Source organism: Macaca mulatta, chromosome 14 (genome assembly GCF_049350105.2).
Source record: "Macaca mulatta isolate MMU2019108-1 chromosome 14, T2T-MMU8v2.0, whole genome shotgun sequence".
NCBI lineage: Eukaryota > Metazoa > Chordata > Mammalia > Primates > Cercopithecidae > Macaca > Macaca mulatta.
In genome coordinates, this window is record NC_133419.1 from 13,243,065 (window position 1) to 13,269,887 (window position 26,823).

A 26,823-nucleotide genomic window follows, 5' to 3' on the forward strand; every position below is an offset into this window, starting at 1 on the left:
AGCCAAGGAACACCAAGAGTTGCCAGCAACCACTGGAAGCTGGAACGAAGCCAGAAAGGATTCTGCCTGAGAGCTTTCGGAGAGAACTCGATCCTGCCAGCACCTTGACCTTGGGCTTCCAGCCTCCAGAATCATAGACTATGTTTCTGTTTCCTCTTTTTTCTTTTTTCTTTCACTGTTGCCCAGGCTGGAGTGCAGTGGCACGATCTAAGCTCACTGCAACCTCCACCTCCCAGGCTTAAGCAATTCTCCTGCCTCAGTCTCCCATGTAGCTGGGATTACAGGCACCTGCCACCACGCCTGGCTAATTTTTGTATTTTTAGTAGAGGTGGGGTTTCACCACGTTGGCCAGGCTGGTCTCGATCTCCTGACCTCAAGTGATCCACCTGCCTTGGCCTCCCAAAGTGCTGGGATTACAGGCATGAGCCACCAGGCCCAGCCACGTTTCTGTTGTTTTAAGCTACCCAGTGTGTGGTAATTGGTTACAGCAGCCGTAGGTTTCTAGTTTCCTCGAAACAGACGGCTCTGGTGGCCTTTCTGAAGGCCTAACCAGGAGGTTCGGCAAATTTAATGCCATTTTGGGTCTGCATCCAACCTGTCAGATTAGGGGCAACTTGCTGAGGTCCAGGCTGTATTAGAGGCATGGAGGAGCTGTGGTAAAGGAGAGGAGACTAGAACCAGACTCAAGTTAGATACAGGAGGCTCCTAGAGGACAGGAGGATGGTCAGGAGCTCAGACCCACCAGTGGGTAGGATTGCAGACAAAGTCCCACTCCCCACTCACCCACCATCCTGTGGAAAGGCTCCACAAGCATCCACTTTCATATAAGGTCTTCCAGGATAAGCTATGCCCAGAGGCAGAAGCAATGCCTGTGAAACTCACCCGGGGAACTGCAGTTTGCTGAGATGACCAGGGTGGTTGCTCCTGAAACGAAGAACTGCACAGAGAGGCAGGAATGATGGTCTCAGGGAGCCCAGGGGCACCTGCCTCCTGGAAACCCTCACGCAGGGGAGGATTGCTATGGGCATTTATGGCTTGGCACAGTGGGCCATGCACCAGGGAGTAATGGGCTTATGGGAACAGAGAAAGGCATCTAGCTCTCCCGACTGGGCTCTGCATAGGTTGGTGAGATAGGATTTTGGAAGGGGACCACTAAAGATTCCTAGGTACCTGCCAGACGTGGTGGCTCATGCCTGCAATCCCAGCACGTTGGGAGGCCAAGGCAGATGGATCACCTGAGGTCATGAGTTTAAGACCAGCCTGGCCAACGTGGCAAAACCCTGTCTCTACTAAAAATACAAAAATTAGCCGGGCATGCCCGAAAGATGCCTAGGTACCCGGTCCAGTACTTTTCAAACTTGACAGAGGACATGAGCAGCCTAGGGATGTTGTTAAGCTGCAGACTGACTCAGCCTGTGTACCGTGGGGCTCCAATTCTGCATTTTTGTATTTATTTATTTTCAATTAATTAATTATTATTATTATTATTTTAAACGGAGTCTTGCTCTTGCTGTCTCCAGGCTGGAGTGCAGTGGCGCAATCTCATCTCACTGCAACCTCTGCCCCCCAGGTTCAAGTGATTCTTTTGCCTCAGCCTCCTGAGTAGCTGGGACTACGGGTGTGTGTCACCACGCCCAGCTAATTTTTATATTTTTAGTAGAGATGGGGTTTCACCATTGTTGGCCGGGATGGTCCTGATCTCTTGACCTTGTGATGCCACCCACCTCGGCCTCCCAAAGTGCTGGGATTACAGGCGTGAGCCACCGTGCCTGGCCTGCATTTTTTTTTTTTTTTTTTAAGAAACTGGATCTTGCCGGGCGTGGTGGCTCAAGCCTGTAATCACAGCACTTTGGGAGGCCGAGATGGGAGGATCACGAGGTCAGGAGATCGAGACCATCCTGGCTGACACAGTGAAACCCCGTCTCTACTAAAAAATACAAAAAAAAAAAACTAGCCAGGCGAGGTGGCAGGCGCCTGTAGTCCCAGCTACTCGGGAGGCTGAGGCAGGAGAATGGCGTGAACCCGGGAGGCGGAGCTTGCAGTGAGCTGAGATCTGGCTACTGCACTCCAGCCTGGGTGACAGAGTGAGACTCCAACTCAAAAAAAAAAAAAAAAAAAAAAAAAAGAAACTGGATCTTGTTTTCTGGCCCAGGCTGGAATGCAGTGGCACCATCATAGCTCACTGCAGCCTCCAACCCCTGGGCTCAAGTGAACCTCCTGCCTCAGCCTCCTGAGTAGCTGGGACTACAGGTATGTACCACCATACCCAGCTAGTTTTTCTTTTTAAATTTTTTTTCCTTTTTTATATCTTGTTGCATATCAACATTTTTTATTTTTAGTAGAGACAAGGTTGTGCTATATTGCTCAGGTGGTCTCAAACTCCTGGCCTCAAGAGAGCCTCGCCTCAGCCTCCCAAAGCTCTGAGATTGCAGGCCTGAGCCACTGGACCTGGCCTGAGACTCTGCATTTCTAATAAGCTCCCAGTGGATGCCAAAGATGGTCCCTGGCCCATGCTTGGAGGTGGGAGGGGCCAGTCTCTTATTTTGAAGATGGAGAAACTAAGGCTGAGAGAAGGAGGCAACCTGCCTAAGTCACAGGGCTGCTAAGTGATAGATCTGGAACTAGAAATCAAGTCCTGGGGGCTTTTGTTTCACTGTAGTGGCTGAGCCCTTGACTTGAGTGTTACCCTCAGGAGAAGCCCCCAGGGACACCACCTTTCTCCTTCCTTGGCTGCATCTATGGGGCAGAGGCCCTTTGCCACGACTCCCCGCACCACATGCTGTGAACCAGCTTCAGCCCTTTAGCTGGCCGCCTCAGCAGCCCCGTGCCTCCCCTGGGCCATCCAATCCTGTGTGGGCACCTGCACGGCGTGGGCCTGGAACTTCCCCCTCAAGCTCAGAACAGTTCCACACCCTGCCGCTTCACTCCCACTTCACAGACTCAAACGCCCTCCCAAGGGTGCACAGAGGATCTGCAGTCCCGGTCTTTGCAGCCCTCCCTGTCTCTGGGCCACCACCAAGTGGGATCTCCAGGGTCCTCAGGAGCACTCCTGCCAGCAGGTACAGGTAAGTGGTGGGGAACTTGGTGGAGCTCGAGGAGGCAGCCAGGATGCACGTCCCCCATCCCCCCGCACCCCACTCACAGCTGATAATGATCTGCAGGGCCTGGGGGTGGAGGTGGGAGGAGGCAGAGCTAAAGCCTTGCGCCTTCTAGGGCGGGGCTGTGTCTCCCAGGGACTTGAGTGGCTGGGCAGATCTCTGTGCAGATGTCTCTGCCGATAAGGATCTTAGACAAACTCCCCATCCACCTCCTTCCTTGGCAGCCAAGAAAACAGAGGCCTGGAGAGAATGATAACCTTGCCAACTTCCCTAGCTAGGGAGGGGCGGAACCAGGTCTCCTCGTCCCCGGGCATGGCAGGATTGCAGAACGCTAGAAAGCTTGGGTGAGGGCCATCTCAGGCATCCAGCTCAACACATTGGTTATCTCCAAGGTGCTGGCCCCGAGGGCACTGAGCTTGCCCTGTGCACCCGAGTCTGTGCACTGAGTCATTTAGCTCTCACCACACCCGCGCCTGGAGCGGCGCCCTGCTCGTGGCATTCTAGGGAGGAAGCTGGGGTCTCAGAGTGGGATCGGAGGCTGCCTCTGCCCACGTTCCCTACGCCTCCATACTGCACATGCAAGTCTCTCCCTCCAGGGCACAGGGTTGTCTCAGCCTAGGCTGAAGCCCAGAAGTTTGTGGTCATTTGTTTCAAAAAGGCTTCTGTGATCCTGAGAGCAGCACTTTGACCTCGCCCTCAACACTCCACCTCTCTGACTGTCACCCGAGGGGAGTAGCGTCTTCCAGCAGGCTCTGCTCCTCCCATTGCTTTGTGCTCAATGGCAAGGTAAATGAGACCTCATTTTGGAAACTGGGGCCCAGAGCCACACATGCAGAGGATCTAGGATTCCAGTGCCTGGCTTGGCCCATGCTCTCCGCTCAGCTGTCCACATTGGCATCAGCGGGAGACAGGCACAGACTGTTGCCCGCACGTGCTGGTCTCACCATTGACCAAGACCCGCTCGACTACGGTGAGAAGAGCCTTGGTGCAGGGGTGGGGCATCAGAAAAGGAAAGCTCCCCGTTCACCTGATGGCCTTAGAGGGATGGAACCCAGCTCCTGGACACTAGCAAGGGGGACGTAGGTTTGCTTCCGTATCCTGGATTCAAGCAGTGCTTTCCTGGGCAGTGGCAGCTCCAGCCCTTTGCTGCTAATTTTCAGAGTTGGAGGCCAGGGAGGAAAACCCGAGCAGATCTGTCTGGCCTCCCTGCTGCTCCACGATCCCTCCCCTGATATGTACCCTTGGCCCCGTAAATTCTACTGACTGCATCACTGTTGGGATTGGGAGTGGCTGTTTGGGATCTGCCCTGGGAGGGGCGCGGGTCTGTGGAGACTGGGTGGTCCACTTACTCCCAAGATGGTTGGCTGTCCCCGGAAAAAGAGCCCCTCTCTGCTGGATGGGCATTGCTCAGGGTCTCAGCCTGCCAGAGCCTGTCTGGGCTCTGCCGTGGCACCCCTGGGGTTTCGGAAGGAGGGACCCTCACTGATTGCTGCTGCCCTGTCAGAGCTGGCTTCAGAAGGCAGGTGGACTGTGGGCTGGGCTGCCTCCAGTCTCCTGGAGGGAGCTGGAGCCTGAGTCTTGCTTTTGACATTTCAGACACCTGCAGCACACACAACCGGGGTCCCAGGAGGAGGAGGAACATTCTCAGGCAGATCCCCATGTCCTGGGTCTCAGTTTTCCCATCTGAAAAGTGAAGCTACGTCACCAGGAGGAGTGACTGGTAAAACATGGATTGTGTGTAATTCTTAGCAGCTAAAAGCAAAGGTCAGGATGTCCACAGAGAGCAACACGATGGATCTTAGACACAGGGCTGAGAGGGGGAAAAACAGAACCCAAATGAGACAAAACAATACCATATACACAAGTTAAATATGTGCACACTAACATCCTGTAACACGACATGCATTAAAACACGCTGAAGTTCTTACCTGGGGCTGGAAGGCTGTGGGGAATGGAAGTAAGTTAATGAGACAGAGGTAAGGGAAGAAGTTTGGACCTGGTGACAACCACTACAACCTCATGCTTACCAGCACGCATTTATAATTTGGTATGCCCAATCTCCATTTCACTCTTATGCAAACTGAGGACCAGAGAGGTTAAGTAACTTGCTTGGATCACACAGTTAATAAATAGTGGAGCTGGGATCTGAATCCAAGACAGCTGACTAGAAAACCTGGGTTTTTCTTGCTTTCTGATGCATCTCCCCCTTGTCTCCCAGGTCATTCCCTTCCAGTCTGCCAGGCTAGTTAATAACACCACCAACTCCACAGCCTACACCTGTCTGTATGGCTTGTTACCACTTACCTAGAGTCTTCACACATGGTCCTGTGCTTAATTACTAAGCCTCCTGTGTGACGAGGCCCGGGAGCAACCCTCCAGTTGGCTCAGGTCAGAGAGGCTATAAATAATTGGGCCTGTATTGTATTGGAACCTATGGCTTCTGACTCTTGTCCAGTGTTCATCCCGCTGCCTCATGCTGCCTCCCCTAAGCAAAAGTGAGAGACATTAAAAGGAAAATAAAAAGTAACACAAAACCAAAAAACCAAAAACGTGCCTCAAATTCCAAGTGAACTCAGGAATAGAGAGCTGGGAGGACCCTGGGATCCTAAGGCCTGAAGCTCTTGGCCTTCACCTGGTCAGGGGGCTCTCTGTCCAGCAGCCTGGACACGTCTTCACCTCTCCTGATGTCCCTCCTTCTCTGCCTTCCCAAGCACCTGCTCTGCCAATCGTACACTTGCTCCTGCAGCCCCCCCAGTCGTAGAAGCCAATTCCTTGCAATGAGTCTTAGTCTATATGTCCCACTGATTCTGTTTCTCTGGGGGACACTAACTGATAAGAGCGTCCAGCACCTGGCAGGGGCCTGACCCACGGCGGGGGCAATCTGCTCCCGAACGGATGCAAGGCAATCAGACCGTGTGGAAGGAAGTGAGGAGGTGGGGAGGAAGTGATCACAGCCATCGGGTGGTGAGGGGCAGGCTAAGGGTTTTGGCCTGGGAAGAGCTAAGTCTCTGTGCAGAAGAAATGTCAGGGGCAGGGCAGCTCAGACACCCGCAGGCCTCCTCTCACACAGCTTCTCCTTTTGGCCACGCCCTGTATTCCAGATTAGGTCCCCCATCACATTCTCTCATAATGCCCCTCAATTTCCCTTTATGGTAGTTATACGTTCTCAGATGCAATCGTTGGATTAGTGCCTTCCTCCGCCACCACAGTCTGAGCTCTGAGAGGCTGGGGTTTGCTCATGGTGGTTTGCCCCTGGACGTAGCATTGTAGGGACTCAGTCTTTACCTGTGGAATGAATGAAGGAATAAATGAGTGCAATGCCGTCCTGCCTTCCTTAACCTGCCTTAAGGTCATGGAGACGGAGAAGGAAGAGGGTGTGACTTTGGGGTTTCTTTAAGGCTTCTGGGGTGGGGTTGGGATTAGAGTTTGCAGACTGATCTCATAGGCTAGGGGAGATGATAAATTTGGGAGCCAGGAACTCAGGTGCTAGATGCAGATAGGGGTTGGCCTTGTTTCTGCTCTAAGGCTCCTGGGAAAGCAGGTGGGGCAGGCTGGGGAAGGATGTCATGGGCAGTGCAGCGATAGCTCAAGACTGGGTTCTAGCCTCATGTCCATGAAAGGTCTGCCAGGTAACTTCAGTGAGCTCCTTCTGGGCCAAGTTTCTCCATCTGTTCCATGATGGGTTTGGTGAGATGATCCTCAAAGATTCTTCCAACACCAGAGTTCAACGAGATTAGGAAGTAGAATTCTAGGTTCAAGGGCTACAGTAAACTTTTAATCTCAACTGCAGAATGCAAACCCTTCCACTTCCCTTCTATCGAGTGCAGTGAAGAGATCGACTTTCTTTGTTTTCTAGACTTCAGTCCTTCAAGATCTAACTTTATGATTTTATTTTTTAATTTTTATTTATTTATTTTTATAGAGACAGAGTTTCACTCTTATTGCCCAGGCTGGAGTACAATGGCAAGATCTTGGCTCATTGCAACCTCTGTCTCCTGGGTTCAAGTGATTCTCCTGCCTTGGCCTCCCGAGTAGCTGGGATTACAGGCATGTGCCACCACGCCCGGCTAATTATTTTGTATTTTTAGTAGAGACGGGGTTTCACCATGTTGGCCAGGCTGGTCTCGAACTCCTGACCTCAGGTGATCCATGCACCTCTGCCTCCCAAAGTGCTGGGATTACAGGTGTGAGCCACCACGCCTGGCCTAAGTTCATGACTCTAAAACATTCGTGTTTTGTGTCATTATTTGTTTAATATGTTTCCTTAAAAGGCCTCTTTTTTAAATCAATGATTTTTAGTATAGGTAGACTTATGCAAGCATCATTACAATTAATATTAGAACATTTTCATCACTCCTTCAGAAAACCCCATATCCACTATCACCGTTTTAGCTTACATATGTATATTAGAGCACTTGATACCACTACCATAAACAGAAATTCAGTATCACTTGCCATAAATGGAAGATACACATAAAAGTAAACCCAATGGGAACAAAACAGTGTTGTGGAATTCTGGCTCTATATGATTGCCTGCTGCATGCTGGGCTTGCTGTCTTGGTAAAAGGAAGGAAGAACAAGTATTAGGTGTTAAAGATACAGCTGTCCCAGGCCGGGCGTGGTGGCTCACGCCTGTAATCCCAGCACTTTGAGAGGCCGAGGCAGGTGGATCACCTGAGGTCAGGAGTTTGGGACCAGCCTGACCAATATGGTGCAACCCGTCTCTACTAAAAATATAAAAATTAGCTGGGTGTGGTGGTGGGCGCCTGTAGTCCCAGCTACTTGGGAGGCTGAGACAGGAGAATCACTTGAACCAGGGAGGCGGAGGGTACAGTGAGCTGAGATCGTGCCACTGCACTCCAGCCCGGATAACAGAGCAAGACTCCATCTCAGCAAAACAAAACAAAACAAAACAAAACAAAACAAAACAAAACAAAAATCTGGGCTACCACATGTATCGAGCTGTCAACTGGGTAAGAAATGGCTTATCTGAGAGGACAGGGTTCCCAGGAGCTATGAGGGCTGACTTTGCTGTACAGACCATCGCACTAGTCTTTTGCATGTACAAATCTCATCTTCCCAGTGAAAGTGCAACTTCAGGAGAGCGGAGGCTATGCTCCAACCAAGTTGGGGCATTGTCAGGCAGTGGTCTTCAGTTCGCAGTCTGGGTCCAGATCCCAGCTCCGTCGGTGACTACCCATATGTCCGGGGAAACTTGCTGAACTTCTCTGATCCTGCATGAAATGGAGATGTTAATAGTAACAGCAGCTAGGTCACAGATTGATGGGAGGATTAAATGACATTGAGATTAAATAACATTTACTTGGCTCAGAGTTGGTGGCCCAGTAAAGATTCAAAGAGTGAGCTCTGCAAATACGTGGGGAAAGAGAGTCCGGGTGGAGGAAGGGCAAGGGTGATGGCTCAGAGGCAGGGGTGTCCCTGGGGTGCCTGTGGAACCTCAAGGAAGCCATGGTGGCTGGGGCAGAGCTAGCAAGAGGAAGGGAAGCAGTGGGTGAGACCATGGGGTTGGAGGGGAAAATTGCGTTTTATTTCACGTGTTTGTTATTTCTGGGGTTCGCCTCTATTTATGGAAGGATACTGATTTCCCGTATCTTGCTGCTACAAAGTGCCCCTTTACAATAATATAGAAAAAAGAACCAGTGTGGAAAAAACCCAGAATACATTGCAGCTCACAAATAAGCAAAACTCCTGAAGACTATCCTCAGATGACCAAAATTTGGAAAATGAGGAAGGCAGGTCGCTCCCTCACATTATTTACTTAGCACAAGGAGGTCTGAAATCCTGAGGCTGAAGTTTTACTGGCAACCTCGATGTCACAACTGGGATCTTGAATTCTCCTGACCTCAGAGCTTTCAAGCTGGGAGACTCCTGGATCATGTCATCCTCCCACCCCCACTTTACAGTTGGAGACACTGAGGCCCAGGGAGGCAAAAAGATTCATGCAGAGGGTCTTGTTCAGAAGGAAGAACTGTATACAGTTTCTATGGGACTCAACTCCCAGCTGCCCTCATCCTAAATCCAGGGATTCAGATACACAGGCTCCCCCAGAGACCTCTTAGTAGGTTGAGGCAAGGGAAGCCCCTGCCTGTGTCGCTCTGGAGACCTTCCTTCCTGGCTCCCCTTATATCCTCCTGTGCATCCACCATTGATCAGAGAAGGCAGACAAGGGAGGTCAGAGGGCATGGGGGGCACCTGGGGTCTGCAGGCCCAGGAGTTTGCTCTGGAGGCTGGCAGGGAGGGTGATGGGTCCTGGTTGTGCCCAGGTTCAGCTGAGGTAGCTTTGGTCAACCAAGTCAGGTGCAGAGATGTTCCTGGGGGGTCCTGGGAGTTCCTCTAGTGCCTGAGTATATAGGACCATTGCTGCCTCGGCTACCACTCCCAGGCCAGGCAGTTCTAGCTGCAGCACTGTTAGCCCCTTGCCCGTCACAGCTCCCTTGGGAACTGGTTTCTCTCCATGCCAGGGAGAAGGGGCCACGTGTGGGTTCTGAAGGTCTGGGGAGCCGGGGCCAAACCTCTTCACCTCTGAGGCTGCTTGTGTTGTGTGTCCTGTTGAATCACACTCTGGTAGGATGGCGGGGGCTCCACCGGCAGGCCTGTGAGATGCAATGGTGGGTTCGGAACAAGGCATGCGTCGTCATTCTGCAAAAGAAAAGTCACCGTCCCTGCTGCTCACAGCTGTGGAGCGACTGGCTGCTTCCGAAACACTTCTCTGCTAGTTCGCTTCTGAAGACTCAAGTTCTCCATGAAAATGAGGAAACTGAGGCTTGAGAGAGGAAGCGACTTCCATAGACCAACGTGTGACTCCCTCCACTCTCCTTGTTCTTGAAAAGGGAGAAGGGGAGGCCCACATGGGAGTCAGTGGATGGGGCCCTGGTTCCTGTCCCGCTACCAGTGTCCTGGTGACCAGGGACAAGTCACTCACCCTGTTGGGCTTCCTGAGGGGGGCGGGGCCAGGTAATGGCCCAAGTCCCTTCTAGCCAGGATACACTCTAGGGGCAGGTCTGATGCCAACAGTGTCCACCAGTGATTGCTGCCACGCCTCCATCCCCGATTCGCGGTGAGGGTGGCACCAATTCAGTGTTGGAGAGCCTGTCCCTGGCACCGTCCTTACTGATGGGGAGGGCACAGGGACCACTGGGAGACTAGCATGGCTGCTTACTGGCTTGAGACCATGGGAAGTCACTTAACTTTTCTAAGCTTCATTTTTTCCTCTTTAAAATGGAAAAGCAGAACCTGCCTCCCAGAATGGCTGTGAGAGTCAAGGAGGTCTCAGCCAGAAGCACAGCCCACAAAAGATGTCCATGTTCTAATCTCTGGTCACATGGCAGAGAGGAATTAAGGCTGCAGATGGAATTAAGGTTTCCAATTGGCCTTGAGATGGGGAGATTCTCCTAGATTCTCCCAGTATGATGACAAGGGTCTTTAAAGGTAGAAGAGGGAGACAGGGTTATTGGAGGGTGTTGTGATGCTGGCTTTGAAGGTGGAAGAAGGGGCCCAAGCCAAGGAATGCAGGCAGCCTCTAGAAGCTGGAAAAGACAAGGAAAGAGATTCTTTTCGATGCCCCCGGAAGGGATGCAGTCCTGGTGACACACCTTGATTTGAGCCCTTGAGACTCATTTCAGACTGCTGACCTCCAGAACTGTAGGATAATATAGGTGCCATTTTAAGCCACCAAATTTGTGACAATTTACTACAACATCAATAGAAAATGAATACAGCCACCTGCAGCACTAGCATGGTGCCTGGAACACAGCAAAGGTCAATAAATAGGAACAATTACGGCTCATAGCTACAGCTAGGTGTGGGGCCTCAGTTTTCCCTATCCTTAAAAGTGGGGTTGGCCTCAGTGACTCAAGGCCACCATCTGGCTTTCTGATGTCTTAATGAGAAGACTTCCCGTCAGGCAGCCTGGAATTCACAAAGACAACTTCTCTGCTTGATGTAAATGAAACTCAGAGGCCATCAACTTATATATGCGTTACGTGAACACTCGGTGTGTGATGAGGTCACTAACACGAAAATCAGCGTCCAACTTGCAGAATTATGGGGGATTTGGCACTTTTAAAAATAGTGTTCTAAAGTTGAGATTGTAATATGATTTTTTTTTTTCTTTAAAGAAATGAACCTTGGAGATCACTTCTGGTCAGGGTCTTTATTTTTTATTTATTGATTTCTTTTATAAAATATCCTTACCCTGAACTGCTGAGGATCTTTGGGGTGAGGAGAGACTTGCCTTCTATTTTAAAATATATCTAGCCCCAGTCGGCCGTTCTGCCTTCCCCGTGGGTAGATGAGGGCGAGACTGTGGGTTAGACATAGCTCAGGCTGAGTCCTGGATTTCCTGATTGGCTGCTTCGCCTTGGGAAGTGATGTGACCGCTCTGAACCTCAGCTTGCTAGTCTGTAGTATGGGAATTTAAGTACCTCAAAGCGTTGTTGAGGGCTGGGCACAATGGGTCATGCCCATAATCCCAGAACTTTGGGAGGCCAAGGCTGGCAGATCACTTGAGGTCAGGAGTTTGAGACCAGCCTGGCCAACATGGCAAAACCTCATCCATACTTAAAAAAATACAAAAATTAGCCAGATGTGGTGGCACGTGCCTGTAGTCCCAGCTACTTGGGAGGCTGCGGTGGGAGAATTGCTTGAACCTGGGAGGTGGAGGTTGCAATGGACTGAGATCTTGCCACTGTACTCCAGCCTGGGCAACAGAGTGAGACTCAGTCTCAAAATAAAAAGGGTTGTTGAGAAGATAAAGTTAAATACAGCTATATTTATCTGTATATCTGCACGTCTATATCCATCCATCCATCATCCATCCATCCATCCATCCATCCATCCATCCATCCATTGATGGATGCATTGATTGATGCATCAATATAGTGCTTAACAGAGTCCCTGGAATTCCTTAAATGCTCAATCTTTGATGACTCTGTCTCTCACTTGTTTCCACCACAGCCAAACTCCACACACACTGTAGCTTCCCTAGGCCTTCTCTGTCCTGTCTCCAAGCCAGTGCTCGTGCTGTCGTTGCTCTGCTGAAAGTCCCTTTTCCATTTATGCCTGTGGGTCTGAACCCTGCCCAGTCACCACAGGCCTCTGTGATGCAATTTCCCCAGGGCCTTCAGAGCTGGTAGCACAGTAGCCTGTTGTTCTGGGCACCCACGGAGTTTCCTCTCAGGCAGCCTCACCTTCTTCTCCTTGGATTGGCCTCCTCTCTTGCCCCCATGCCTTGGCTCCCCTACCAGACTGTGGGCTGTCACTTAATGAATGTTCAGCAAAGTGAGGAATGAACGAAACACGTTCCTCTTGTAACCTTCACATTTCTTTCCTTTCTGAGCCCTCTGCTGCCTCATGCCCCCATTTTTTTTTTGGTCTTCCTGGGAAGACAAACCCTTGTCTTACCTTTGCAGATGGACGGTCCCCTCTCCAGGCTGTGACAGCTACGGGCACTGGCAGGAAGAGCTCCAGGACCGTGAAGCAGAGCAAGGCCAGCTCCAGCCTCTGGATGTGGACCTGAGAGGGGAGAGGGATGGAAGGCAGGGCGAGACCTTTCTGGGTGTCTGCACCCATTACGTGGGCTTAGCCCGGCAGGGGTCAGATCCACAGCAGAAGGCAGTTGGGGCTTCAGCTCGCAGGGTGCGTGGGGAGGGCAGGGTGGGTCTCTGTGGGATGGGGAGTGGGTCTATCTTGGTCACTGCCCTACACTCAATGCCTGGCACTTATAGGTCTTTGGTGAGCATTGGCCTGATGTTTGACGGCTAGAGAATCTCATGGGTCCCTGGTAAGACTGAAAGTAGCCTTAGGGTCGTCTGATCTAAGCCTACTTGACAGATGGGGATACCTAGTCCCAGAGTGAGGGAGCATATTTTACAGCAGGGGAGGGGAAGAGCTGTGCAGCTGAGAGACATCTAGTATCACATGCATTTGACGGGGAAGCATATGTATGTGTGTGTGTGTGCACGCACATGTGTGTCCGTGCATGCTCACACTTGCGTGTGATGTGCATGTGTATGCACGTGTGTGTATGTGCTGGGAGGAGATAAGGAATAGCAAACCACTATGGTCAGAACACCTGTGGGTGCGGTGGCTCAGGCCTGTAATCCCAGCACTTTGGGAAGCTGAGGAGGGAGGATCACTTGAGGTCAGGAGTTCAAGACCAGCCTGGCCAACATAGTGAAACCCCGTCTCTACTAAAAATACAAAAATTAGCTGGGTGTGGTGGTGGACGCCTGTAATCCCAGCTACTCGGGAGGCTGAGGCAGAAGAATCACTTGAATCAGGGAGGTGGAGGTTATAGTGAGCCGAGATCACACCACTGCTCTCCACCCTGTATGATAAGAGTGAGACTCTGTCTCTAAATAAATAAATAAATAAATAAATAAATAAATAATTCTTGTAGCCTGACCCAGAGGCACCCAGCAGTCTGCCTTCTGCTTCAGAGGCAGCAGTGGCATGGTGAAAAGAGCACCAGGCTTGGAGTCCGAGACCCACTAACCTAGCCTCTCTGGACCTCAGTGTTCACTCCCAGAAGTTGAGGGTAACAAAGTGGACTTGGCCAGCTTTGCAAGGCTGCTGGGAGGCTCCCGGATCACAGGGGCCACCAGGGACACCATGCTTAGAGCCCTGGCTGGGAAATCAGCAGTTTTAGGCTGTGGTCCTGGATTTGCGGCCAAGTTGCTGCTTGACCTCAGGCAGGCTCCTCCCCGTCTCTGGCCCCATTTCCCCATCTATAAAAGTGGACTTGGATTCAGTGATGCTGATCAGTGGGCAGCCCAGCACCCCCCTTTCCACCACACCTTGGGAGGGACAGAGATGGGTTGGCCAAGGGCTCAGCGGCCCACACCTGGGCTCCAGAAGAGGCTTTCTGTGAACTAGAAACCTCCTGTTGGCCAAACCCAAGGCAGCACCTTCACTGAAGTCAGAGGACGCTCTAGGCCTGGGTACTCACCGTGGAGTTGGGGTGCATTCTCCAGACCGGGGACTCAAATGGGCTCTCCAGAAAGAGATCCTTGGTGATGACGAAGAGGCCAGACATCACACAAAAGAGGCTGATGAGGTTTGCCATGAGGCACAACATCTTCTATAGGTGAAAAATAAAGGTAACAGCTGTCCAAAGGGTGGAGACCTGGGGCTAGGTCCTCCCCTGATGCTTGCCAGTAGCTTCCTCTGTAGCCTCAGGGGAGACTCTGCCTGTCACTGGCCCCTCAGCCCCTCACACAGGAGCTGAGCCACTGACCACTGAGGAGGGCCCAGCTGGCCCTCGTCTTCTGTGGGACAAATTGGGAGAACCTGAGAGCTGCCTTCAGATCCAAGAGCTTTGCAATAAAGGATGCCCCATTGCCTTCTCCCGCTCAAAGCCAGCCCCGACCATCCTACATCAGCTATGCCAAGTGTCAGGGATTCGACAAACAAGTGACCCCTCATCCAGCCCCTTCCCCACCAGAAAGGGCAGGAGGAGCTCTGAAAGTGCCCTATCCTCACATATCCCAGTGCCAGCCCCTTTTCTCTGCCCACCTGCCATGGTCCCTGAAATGCCTGTATTCATCGTCCTCTCCAGTTAAGCATCCTAGTGAGGAAAGACTATGCACGTATGGAATCTGTAGCCTTTCATACTGGAATGGGTTTCTTTACAGTAGGAGTGTCCTTATGCGCAGGTATACAAAGCAGGAGGCCTGTGGTTCTAAAAGGGGCTCAGCCCAGGAGGGTGAGGTCTGGGGAATGGGCACATCTTTGTCAAGCGTCTCCTGCCTCTGCTGGGTAAAATGAACAACCATCGTTCTATTCTCTGTGCCCTCTGAGAAAGCAGGAAGCAACCACAGCCTAGCCAGGCTGAGGGACACAAATAGGGAAAGACCTGGCTCGGGCTTCGGCGGCAGAAGGAGGGGCGGTGGGAAGACCTGGGTGTGGGCTGTGGTTTGCAGGGATGTTCCTTCCATCATCCATCCACCTCCACCCATCCAGTCTTGTGCTAGGTGTCTACTCTGTGCCTACTTGGGCCACCTTGGGCTACCAAGATGCTCAGACACATTCTGCCCACACAGAACTTAGTGTATGGCAGAGACAGGTAAGTCCACAGAGTGTGCGAGCACGGAAGGCAGCCATGGAGGTCAGAGAAGACCTCCGGCAGGACAAGACATACAGATTGTCTTGAGTGGTCCGGAGTAAGTCAAACACGGGAGCCATGTGTGCAGGGGAGAGGGCAAGGTGTTTGGGCAGTGGCCAGCACAGGCAGAACAGGGAGGACCACAGTTCCATCTGCCTGGCTCTTAGAGAGGAGAAGTAGATGCAAATCCAGCTGGAGGCTAGGGCTTGCAGGCTATGTGGTGATTAATGTTAAAACTCAGGAGATTTGAGAGGAAGAAAAGTTATGTCCTAGACGGACGGATCAGGGTGCCTGGGAGCCATTTCCTTCTCTGCCTCACTGCACTGGAAAGAGAGAAGCTTCAGATCGTGCTTCCTTTCCTCCCACAGCCAAATCTGTCGGCCTGTCTGCATCTGGACCCTTCTGCTTGGACATCCTCTGTTGTCCTGAAGGCAAGAGCCTGCTCTTAGCAAGTCCTGGAGAAGTACCCTCACAATCACCCCTACACACAGATGCCCTTAACAAAGTTCCCCCATGCTCGGATGGAAGAGAATGATCTCAGTGCACCCACTCACCAGGTAAGTTTTAGAAAAGTTCTTCATTGTTATTGCCAAGATCCCTGAAATGAGAAACTGCAGGACAGATTTGAAAGTCAAAGGAGAGAAGCCGGGGTTCCTCAAAACCCACAAATTCCCACCCTACCCCTATTCTCCAAGAAAATCAACCCTTGGCAGCCAGTGGGGCGGAGAATACTATTCCTCCGGCAAAGTGAGCTCCTCTTGCCTGCCATGTGGCCCATCCCAGGCGCTGCCCCACCTCACGTCTTCCAATGTGCATAAACTGCCGTACCTGCTCCTGTCTCTACACCTTGGACCAAGCTGTGCCCTGCACTTAGAACTCCCTCTTAGCCCCTCCTGCTTCCCTCATTTTACAAACCCAAACTGTCCCTCTGGGATCAGTGGCACTATCCCCTCTACCCCAACCCCTTTCTCTTTTCCTGAATCTTGCAGTTTGGAGGATATGAGTTCTTGCTTCCAAGGTCTCTGGGAGCACCTCTGCAATCTTTCTTTCCAATGTTCACTGATCACCTACTATGGGCTAGTCCCTGGGAGCACAGGGTGAATAAACACTGCATGTGTAGAAAGTTCTATCCCTGTGCAGTGAAAGCCCCATCCTGTGGGCAGTGGGCACAGGGGACTGATGTGAAAGGTGGATTGGGATACTTGCCCAAGACAGTGCCGTGGAGCTTGGACTTAGCACATAGGCAGGACTCCACCTGGGAGTCAGGAATGGGGTGGGCTCTCTGGAGACCTGAAGGAATGTAGAGCTTCCGGGAAATGGTACATGCACTGGTCCAGTGTCATCTCCCATTCTGGCTGATGGCCTTGGGAGGACAGGAGCCACACCTTACACCCTGTGTGTTTTTGTAGCCCAACCCCAACAGGGGACCTGTAGCTGGATCCAGGGGCAGCCTGGCTGCTCAGAAGGCCGGGGAAGAATGAAGCTGTCCCTGGGTCCTGCTCACCCTCCTCTTTGCCAAATGCACATATTCAATTATAGGAGAGTGGATAGCCTCCGAATGCTCTCTTGGGACTCAGAATTGACAGGGGCTTCCTGGAAGGAGCTATTTCCATGGTGACTGAGATAAGAGAAGCAGAGATAGGAACACTGGAGAAAGGGCCTGGTTTCTGCCGCACTTCTATTAGCTGTCTCTGTCCCATCTTGCATCCTGTCCCCAATGCCAGGGCCTCCTGCAGGCCTGCCTTGCAGACTCCCATACCCGGTCTGTGTTTTGCCTTCTACTCATAGAGGCAGCCCCCCAGAATGGATACCAAGACTTCAGCACCACCAGGTGAAGGCTCTTGACTGTAGAGGCCAGGTAGCCCCCAAAGACCAGGTGCAGCAGAGCGATGGTGATGTGGAAGGCCTGGGTAGGGAAGAAAGAATGGCTGGGGTGAGGGCATCGGTGGCTGGCTCTAATTGAGGCCACTGGTGCCCTGGACCTACTGGCTGTGCTGAGTCCCTTCCGTCCTCTTAGGGATCCCAGAGCCCAGGCTCTCTAAGAAGGACCACTCCCCAGGATTTCCTGCAGAAAGAGCTGAAGCTGCCAAGGGCCCCATGGGTGGGAGCTGTGTATCCTGGAGCTGGCAGCCTTCTCCTGCCATTCTCCCCAGGACGGGGCCCTGTCCGAACCTCACAAGGCAGTATAGGTGTGGGCAGATTCTCTCCAATCCTCAAGGCCTTTTCCAGCTCAGATGAATGTTCAGCAGGAAAGCTGGAGCCTTTCTTTTTTCCATTTCTCCTCTTGGCGTCCCCCAGCATCCTCCTCATATCCCCCTCTCCTCTTCCTCCCACCGCTGGGACCCTGGGAAGTGGATGCTCACCCCCAGCTCCTTGAGAAGGCTGCTCCTCTTCTGGGACTTCTTGTGCCGACGAGCCAGGAGCTTGGGCTGGGTCGTGCTCTGGGGTGGACTTGTCTGCCAGGGCTGGACTGGGCTGAGGACTTGCCATGACGGGAGCCCCCTAGCACAATGGCTGGGAATAACTGTGGCTTCTGCTTTCATTGATGCTGGTTGGGGGTCCTGGCTGCAGGACAGGGAGAAAGGCCATCAGAACCCATCTCATTTTTGAGGCTTGTGGCTGGGTGAGCCTCTGCCAATCACCTCTGCTTACAGGATTGGATCTTTCCAGAACTGTGATTGCCCTGTCCAGCAATCCCTGGTCTTGATTTGACCTGGAATAATCTGGCCCCTGAGGATGGGAGTAATTGCTGCTTACAGCCTTTCTGGGGTTGCAGAGACACAGTTCCTTTTGGGGCAGTAAAACAAGGACCAGGCAAACTTCACAACCAGTGGAAGACCACAGCTCACCCAAAGTGGCCAGACTGCAGTTTGGAAGAGTTGGGAGGTGCGGGAGGTGCGGGTTGATGGAGGGGCTTTGTAAACAGTCTCCATCCACTGGTCCAAGATGAGTGACTGAAGGCAGGTGGGAAATAATTGTCCTACCTCCTGTGGTAGTACCCATGCCTCCTGGAGAGAAGGGAAGAAAATGTCTTCCACCAAGGACTTTTTATGAGCCAACACTGAGTCAGGAAGTCCATAATTAGCGAAGCTAGCATTTACAAATACTTTCCCTGCTCCAGGCACTGAGATAAACCTTCTACATGCATTACCTGATTTTGTCCTCATTCCAACCCTATGAGGTAAATACTGCCCTCACTCTCATTTTGCAGATGAGGCTCAGAAAGGTTAAGCCACTTGCCCATGGTCACACAGCCAATAAGTGACTTGGACTTGAAGCATGGCAGGCTGGCTCCAGAGCCTGGGGCTTAAGTCCTTCATGCACTGTTGGCTCAACAATTGAAAATGAAGGTTCTGGATGTTCTCATGGGCATGAAAGGAGTTGGAAAAAAACTTAGAAGGGTGCTGGACACACGACCTGCAGACAGAGCCCAGTATTGTGTATACTGACGCCGCGGGATGCACGAGGGCTTGGGGGCTGCCTGGGGACTTGGTGAGAAAATCCAGTGTAGCCTTTCTGTCCCAGAAAGTGGAGAGCTGGGCAGGGAAGAAAGGGAGCTGGCTTGTGGGGACTGAGGTCGGAGATGGTTTCTCCATGGGGATGGGGCTAATGAACAAATCCTTGAGAGAGAGTGGGCTGGTCTCAGACTCTCTCCTGGATGAATGAAAAGGGAGGGGCATTCCTCTCACTTTTAAGTCCGACTTGTGGATCCAGGAAGTTCCGTTGAGTATCCACATTTTCCACAGGGCTGCAGGGAAAGAACCTCGGGAAGTCTGGAGGGACAAATAGCCCAGGTGACTATATCCTGGATTGGGTAGAGGGGAAAGGAAAGGACATTACCAAGAGCCAAAGAGCCAGATGGGGCCTCACAGTTGGGTGAGCACTGTTTGCCGGGCGCTGTGCCAGGCGGCAGTTTTGCCGGGCAACCTCCCTTAATACTCAGGAAGTCAGCACCACTGCACAGAAGAGGAAACCAAGGTTCAGAGAGGTTGCCTGCCTTGGCCATGGTCACACAGTGAGGAAGTGCCTGGAATTGGAACCACGCGTGGTCTTACTCCATCACCAGTGCTCTGGGCCTGGGCTGCTGGGTGGGACCCCCTGATCGGTATCTCCATGGGCCTGCAGTGACAACCCCTGATTTAGTGGGGCGAGTGGGCAGAGGGTCTCCCTCTTTCATGGGCTTCAGAAGCTGAGCTCATAGACACAGTGCTGCATGACTCTCTTCATGACTCTGCCCAGCTATGCTTGGGAACTGTCCCTCTCTCAGCTCCCAAGCCTTCAGGAGTCCTTCTGACACAGCTGGCTGGACTAAGGGATGTATCTGGTGGCAGAGGCCTGAACCAGATTAGCCACCGGCTTCACTTAGACTCTGCATACCTGGGAGGACAATCCCTGGACCCAGGCCTGGACTCCACTGCAAAGAACAGGAGAAAAAAAGCCTTCTTAGTAGGGCTGCCTCAGATGGAACTGGTTGTCCACGGGGAGAGTGAGTGCCTGGGCACTGGAGCTGCACCTCCACCTAGACATTCACTTGTGAGAGCTGTGGCAGCAGGAAGGGGTCAAATATCCACTAGGGTGTTGGATTCAAGAATCCAGAATAACCTTCCTCAAAGTATATTCCATGGAACATTGGTCCTGATGGATCTGCAGTCCAAGGGTTCCATGGTCAAATAAGTTTGGGAAACCATGGATATCCTCTTCACCCTTTTTCTCATATGAAAGGTGCTGAGATTTTCTACAAGTGGCACACCCTGTCTTAGTATTAAGGGCATTTCCCAAACTTAATTGGCCATAGAATCTTTTTATTTATTTATTTATTTATTTATTATTTGTTATTTTTACTTTTGAGATGGAGTTTCACCCAGGCTGGAGGGCAGTGGTGTAATCTTGGCTTACCGCAATCTCCTCCTCCCGGGTTCAAGTGATTCTCCTGCCTCAGCCTCCCGAGTAACTGGGATTACAGGCGTGTGCCACCACATCCAGCTAATTTTGTATTTTTAATAGAGACGGGGTTTCTCCACGTTGGTCAGGCTGGTCTCAAACTCCCGACTGCAGGTGATCTGCCTGTCTTGGCCTCCCAAAGTGCTGGGATTACAGGCGTGAGCCACTGCACTCGGCTGGCCATAGAATCTTTTTTCTCATACTCTGGTGGTTCTATGCAATTGGTATTCTATGGGGTCTGCTTTTGGGCAAAGTGGCCTTGAAGGTTTGAATTTCTGGTCCTGGGCTCTGGTTTTTGGCCTTTTCTCCGCTTGTGATTTGCTCGTGTGCGTATCACAGTGGGAATGGAAATTGAGTGATGGTCTCTAGGGTCCCTTCCAACTTTAATGTAATGCTTGTCTCACGGAATAGGGAGCTGCTACAAGGAATTTTATACAACCAGGAGAGGAAGGAGTTGCAGAGGGCAGACCTTAGTCATCATGGGGAAAAGTTTGTTCTGACTCTCTTGTCTGCTTTTTCAAGACAAAGCCTGAACTCTGATTCCTTAGAACACTTATTCCCTGCTGTCCTGGCCCACCTCCAGGACCTGTGCAGGGCTGCTAGGAGGTGACAGTGTGCTGACAGACGAGGGCAGGCAGCAGGCTGCTTGGGGGCATGGAATAACTTTTTTAGCCTTGCCCTGCCCCCCGCCAGTGCCCTCAGCCAGCTCAGGACCATGCTCTGCACGGGGCCACGCGATGCCTTGGTCCCGTACGTATTCTCGTTGTTCCTTCAGTTCTGGGAGGGGAGGTAGGACAGGGACAGAGCTGGGTAGGACCCTCCAGAAGCCCCCAGCAGAGCAGCAGAGTGGGCCCGGCCATGAGCCCTGGACGTTGTCGGCCAGAACGGGTGCCCTGTGCAAAGTCCTGGCTCTGCTCCCCGGAGCTTTGACCGTGGGCAGGTTGTTTACACCTCAGCATCTGAGTCTTCCCTCACCTTCTCATGGGGAGGGCCACTGCCTGTCCCTGGGGGGTAGGTGGTAGGGAGTAGCTGAAACAATGCTTGCAACAGACAGGGCCTGGCATATAGCAATCAATGTCAGCCACAGTCGCCACTGGCCTGTTGTGTGTCTAGAATCCCACCAGCAAGCCTCCACCTTGTCCTCGTCGGGTTCTCGGTTAAGACACGATACACCCCAACCCTGTCATCTGGGGTGGTGAGTTTATTGCCTCCATCCCCATCCTGCTTACAGAGGGAGAGAGCCATGAGGGCTCGGGGGCCCTGGGGTGGGGGCACGGGGTCATGAGGGAAGAAAGGCGCTGAGTGTGTTGAGCTGGTGATCCGAGATCCAGCACTGTCATTCATGGATTTGTTCATGGAGTTTCTACACCGGACGCTGCAGGGACCGAGGCAGGAGTGAGTAAGATGTGTCCATGGGAGGTGAGCACGCAGAGGAAACGTGGCACGAATAATGTGACCCTCATCAGACTGTGCAGTGGAGCCCTAGAGGACAGAGAGAGCCTCTCAGGGTGTGTGTGTGTGTGCGTGCGTGTGTGTGTGTGCGCGTGCATGTGTGTGCATGTGTGTGCATGCATGTTAAGGACAGAAAGGCAGGAACTGAGAGGTGCTGAGTGACAGGCAGGCTGGTGTTGGGGAGTGGGGTCCCTTCGAGGATCAGTTTTTCAGTGAATGCCGGTTAGAAAACCACCTTTGACCGTACTGAACCAGCCTCCTCCTGGTGCTTCCAGACAGTGTGCCTGGTGTAAACAGAGTTCACCCCCAAGCAGCTGGAAGACCTGCAGGAAACGGAGGCCTCCGTCCAAGGATGGGGTCAAGAATCTGGATTCTAGTCCTGGCCCTTTGTGGCCCTCGATAAGTCCCTTCTCCTCTCTGGGCCTCTGTTTTCTTGAACTAGTCCCTCTGTGTGTATGCATTTCCAGACTGCAAGAGAAGTGTCTGGGGCTCCTCTAGCTCTAAGGGTCAGTGACTGGCAGCAGGATGGGGCTTCCCGGGGGAGAGGCCGATGGTGTCCGCTACTTCCCAGATCCACTCTGCTGGGAGGACCCTCCATTCTCCAGCTGCTATAATTGTTTATTGCTAAAGGCTCACATCCGCTCTCTTCTGGGAGTTTAAATTACACCGCCCCAACCTTACAGCTAACAACTGACTGGCTAAGGGTATAAGAGGCCGGCCCCCTGGCTTTAAAGTGGGACCAGGTCCGTACACCTGAGCAACCCCCCAACTCCACATGGAGACACAACATCACTCCCCTCTGTTCCTGCCATTGGGGGACCACTCACCCCAGGGCCTGGGACCGCAGCTCTGAGCTTTCAGCTGTGCTTTGCCCTCTGGTGTTGCCGGAGCTCCCCAGAGACAGCGCTGGGAAATCAGCACATCTTTACAACGTTAGACTTTGGATCTTCTCCATCCTGGACCCACCCCCTGCTTCATGCCCCAGTTGCACGGAAGTTGTCAAAGTCTTTCCTCCTCCCCCAAGCCCCGGCAGGTGAAAATCTTAGTGCCGTTCTTTATGTCTGTCCTCGACAGTTGCAAATATCCTTTGGCAAGGGAAATGTTGATAATTTAATCTGTTTTCAGAGCAGGACTGATGGAGTGAAGGTGGTTGTAATCTCCTTAGATCCTGGGAGTAGAGTAAGAAGTTGAACCTTTTGAAAGAATTCTTTTAATTTTGGAAAATTTCAAGCACTCACAAAAGTAGAGAGAATGGTCCCATGACCCCCGGTGCCCATCCCCAAGCTAGAGCCCCCATCAGCAGCTCTTGGCCAATCTTATTCTCCCCCAAAAGTAAGCAAAACTCAGACATCTTCCCATTTTATTTATAAGCATTTTCATATTTATCTCTAAAAGATATGGACTCTTTAAAAAAAACTGTGACCACATGATCAGAACGAAAAAATTAAAACTGAGTCCTGGTACTCACCGAGGCCTATTTACGCTCAGAGTTTAACCCTGCAGCCCCACAGAGCTCTGCTGAACATTTGAAAACTAGTCTTTTAAAGGGCTGGGCGGTGGCTCATGCCTGCAATCCCAGCTCTTTGGGAGACCAAAGTGGGAGGATCACTTGAGCCCAGCAGCTCAAGACCAGCCTGGGCAACATAGCGAGACCTCATCTCTACAAAAATTAAAAAATTAAAAAATGAGCCAGGTGTCTTGGTCCATGTCTATAGTCCCAGCTGCTCGGGAGGCTGAGGTGGGAGCATCTCTTGAGTCCAGTGAGCTGTGGTCACACCACTGCGCCTCAGTCTGGGTGATGCTGTGTGACCCTGTCTCAAAAAGGAAAAAAAGAAACTACTTTTGTAGAGCAGTGACCCCCAACCTTTCTGGCACCAAGGACCCGTTTCGTGCAAGACAATTTGTCCATGGGCCGGGATGGGGGTGGGGGATGGTTTTGGGATGAAATTAGTTCACCTCAGATCTCAGGCATTCGATTCTCATAAGTGCACCGCCTAGATCCCTCACATGTGCAATTCACAATAGGGTCCGCTCCGCTATGAGAATCTATTGCTGCGGCTGATCTGACAGGAGGCGGAGCTCAGGCGGCAGGTAATGCTCGCCTGCTGCCCCTCACCTTCTGCTGTCAGGCCCAGTTCCTAACAGGCCACAGACTGGTATAGATCCATGGCCTGGGGGTTGGGGACCTCTGTTGTGGGGCACAAGTTTAACCGTAGGAGTCAGAAAAACCTGTTCTTATCTAGTTTTTATACTTACTGAGTATCAAATCACTAGTCAGAGCTCCAATTTCTGATCATCTCACAAATGTCTTGTTGCTTTTGATTTGTTCAAATCAGGATCTAGGATCCAGGCATGGCCCACAAATCGCATCGGGCAGAACCAGTTGCCACATCTTGTGCCCTGATCTTTCCATGAGCACAGTGCTGCTCTGGGAAGCGTGCAGGTCTTCCGTGAGGCTGTTCTGGTGGAGGAGGTGTGGAGTGGGCTCCAGTGAGCCCCAGATCCAGAGACCCCCAGATCTCGTGACCCTAGATCCCTCAACCCCCAGATCCAGTTACTCCCAGATCCAGTGACCCCCAGATCCCGTGACCCCAAGATCCAGCGACTCCCAGATCCAGTGACCCCCAGATCCAGCGATCCTCAGATCCAGCAACTCCTAGATCCCACAACTCCCACATCCAGTGACCCACAGATCCAGCAACCCCCAGATTCAGTGACCCCCCAGATCCTTGGACTCTTCCTTTTCCATCTGGTTTCTCTCTCCACATTGCTATGCTGAGGGTGGACAGGAAAGCGCGAGGCAGAGCCAAGTGGCTGTGCAGATCATCCCTGATGCTGGGACTTACTGACTTGGACTTGCTGAGCACAGCATAGCACTTCAGAGCTGACTCTGCATCTGGGATGCCTGAGTTCCAATCTTGATTCTGCCACTTAATAGTTGTGTGACCTTGGGCAAGTTATTTGACCTCCGTGGAGCTCAGTTTTTCCCCTCTGTGAAATGGGCATAATAATACTCATAAACTTACTGGAGGGTAAATGAGTTAGAATATGTTAAATGCTTAAAAGCAGTGCCTCACATGTGTCAGTGGCCTTGCCTAATTATTTTAGTTGCTGTGTGCTTTCAGGGTCGCTCGTGCTCAGCTGTCATGCATGTTCCATGTGGTATAGACTTCGATGTCACACACACAATCAGGCGAGAGGCCACTCGCCCCTCTCATTGCTGCTGGACTATGCAGACTTCTCCTGAGGGTGAGGGGCCAGGCTGAGCAGGAGCTGGTAGCTTTGAGAAAGACCCGTTTCTTCTGAAGGCACTCACCTGCCCACTGTAATGCTGAGACACGTGAGGCCAATAATCACTGTCATTGGTTGCCTTGCACCCATTCATCACCCACGACTTTAGCTTCTCAGACATGGGGTGAGTGTTTTCCCAGGACCAGTGCTTTTTTGCTGAGTTTAAGAAGACAGCCCCGATACCCTTGTTCATTAACTGACCCATTAATTGATAGAACAGCTAATGAGCACTTACTTGGGCCAGGTACCGTGCGACATGCTGGGGATTCAGGAGTGGGCAAAAGGCTGCCCCTGGCCTTGAGGAGCTCGGATTTGTGGTAGTCAGAACAATGGCACCTCAACAATGTCCACATCCCTAGAATCTGTGAATATGTTACCTTATGCAGTGAAAAGGGCTTTGCAGATGTGATTAAGTCAAAGTTGTTGGTAGGGAGAGATTACTCAGCGCGCCCAATGTGTTCCCAAGTGGGAAGCAAGAGGGTCAGAGTTAGTGGGAGAGCTTGGCAGGTGGAGGCCAAGGTCCCAAGCCAAGCAAGGCAGGTGGCCTCTAGAAGCTGGAAAAGGCAAGGAAATGGGATCTCCCTGGAGCCTCCAGAAGGAACTCAGCCCTGCTGACACCTGGATTTTAGGACCTCTGACCTCAGAACTGTCTAATCATAAGTCAGTGTTATGTTAAGCCACTAAGTTCATGGTAATTTGTTACAACAGCACTAGGGAATGAATATGAAGTCCATTGAATAAGATGAACAGGGAGACACGTAACTGTGCTGTGGATGGGTGAGTGATGTGATACTGAGATGTGCGTGTGGTGAGAGCCTGGAGGAGGTCCCCTAATCTAGAAGGGGTTGGGGAGATGAGACCAGATAAGGCTTCTTGGAGGAAGTGGTATCTAAATGAAGGTCTGAAGTGGGGTTGGGAGCTAAACAGGACAAATAGGAGGGTGGGAAGCAGGCAGAGAGCAGCCTTCCAGGCAGATGGAGCTCACAGAGGCTCCAGATGTCTCTGGATCAAGTGTAAGAGGAGGGTGAGGAGGGATGGGGCGGGAGAGGTGAGCTGCTCATCTCCAGGGCTTTGTAAGCGTTGCTAAAGCATTTGGACTTTAGCCCAAGGGCAAAGGAGAACCTGAATAAGTTTAGGCAGAACAGTAACATGATGACTTTGTACTTTAGAAAAATCCCTCTGGCTGTCATCTAGTCAAGAGATGCATGGGGCAGGCTCAGAGCTGGGGACGTGGCAGGAGGCTGATGCCGGATGCAGGTGAGGGGTGGCGTGGTTCAAAGGAGGAGGATGAGGACAGCGGACTCAGTTGAGAAACCAGAGCAAGGAGAATAAGTGGAGGATGATTCTGTGTGACTTAGAGAGGGTGGAAACCAAGAATGATGCTTGGGTTCAGTCTTGGGTGGCCCAAAGTCTATATGGGCATCAATTGACCTCAGGAACACAGGAGGGGAAATGGCTTGAGTTGGAAGAGAAGATGTAAATTCCTTTTTGGTGAGACAAGGAAGTAGATGCTGAGGCTGTCTCAGTAAAAGAGATCTGGGTGGAAGATAGTGATTTGAAAACTGTCAGGATGGTGGTAGATGGCAAATGTGAGCTCTGTGAAAACGGGGCTCTTGGTTAATGTCTGCTGTCTCCAGAGCTTACACAGCACACACACAATCAACACTTGCTGAATAAAAGATTAAATGAACCCGAAGTGGTGGATGAGATCGTGTAGATAGTATGTAGTGTACGTGGAGGAAAGTCTATGGGTAGGCAATATTTAAGAAATGGAGAGAGCTATTATTAAAACAAGGATTTTTAAAAGTCCATTGATTTTGGTGACGAGGTCAATGCAATAACCTTAGAGAGAGTGATTTCAATGGGTTGAATGGCAGTGAGGAAAATAAAGGAGAGGAGAAGAATTAACCTGCAGCT

The 26,823-nt window shown here is 51.7% G+C and overlaps 1 protein-coding gene and 1 long non-coding RNA gene across 25 annotated transcripts in view; one reads left to right on the top strand and one right to left on the bottom strand.

The window, feature by feature from the left end:
* The first annotated feature begins 2,929 nt into the window (after positions 1-2,929).
* LOC144334199 (uncharacterized) overlaps positions 2,930-26,823 on the top strand; it is a 78,648-nt gene continuing 54,754 nt past the window's right edge. For 3 of the 19 annotated variants that reach the window (XR_013403762.1, XR_013403766.1, XR_013403759.1), the window contains exon 1: positions 25,987-26,163. This is a non-coding gene — a long non-coding RNA (uncharacterized LOC144334199). The other 16 variants (XR_013403770.1, XR_013403779.1, XR_013403758.1 and 13 more) reach the window with 13 other exon arrangements.
* On the bottom strand, positions 7,332-22,582 carry MS4A10 (membrane spanning 4-domains A10). 6 transcript variants are annotated; one of them, XM_077962771.1, is made up of 10 exons: positions 22,443-22,519; positions 19,600-19,636; positions 18,912-19,027; positions 17,586-17,787; positions 16,982-17,128; positions 15,777-15,833; positions 14,068-14,199; positions 12,522-12,632; positions 9,640-9,758; positions 7,332-8,332 (listed from the first exon to the last, which is right to left on the bottom strand). In XM_077962771.1, exons 4-10 carry the CDS (start codon positions 17,763-17,765, stop codon positions 8,251-8,253), a joined length of 828 nt encoding a protein of 275 aa, XP_077818897.1. In that variant the 5' UTR covers positions 17,766-17,787; positions 18,912-19,027; positions 19,600-19,636; positions 22,443-22,519; the 3' UTR covers positions 7,332-8,250. The 6 variants fall into 6 exon arrangements, with proteins under 6 accessions (XP_077818897.1, XP_028689213.2, XP_001085216.4 ...); XM_028833380.2 differs by lacking the exon at positions 19,600-19,636 and having other exon boundaries at positions 17,034-17,128; positions 22,443-22,582; XM_001085216.5 differs by lacking the exon at positions 19,600-19,636 and having other exon boundaries at positions 22,443-22,582.

Bases quoted from the DNA above. Each gene is read 5' to 3' on its own strand.
- MS4A10 (XM_028833379.2), bottom strand. From the start codon at position 17,765: ATGAAAGCAGAAGCCACAGTTATTCCCAGCCATTGTGCTAGGGGGCTC. The intron at 17,129-17,585 runs GTGAGCATCCAC...TTCCCTACCCAG, and splicing joins GCCTTCTCAAGGAGCTGGGG to GCCTTCCACATCACCATCGC. The intron at 15,834-16,981 runs GTATGGGAGTCT...TCTGTCCTGCAG, and splicing joins GAAGGCAAAACACAGACCGG to TTTCTCATTTCAGGGATCTT.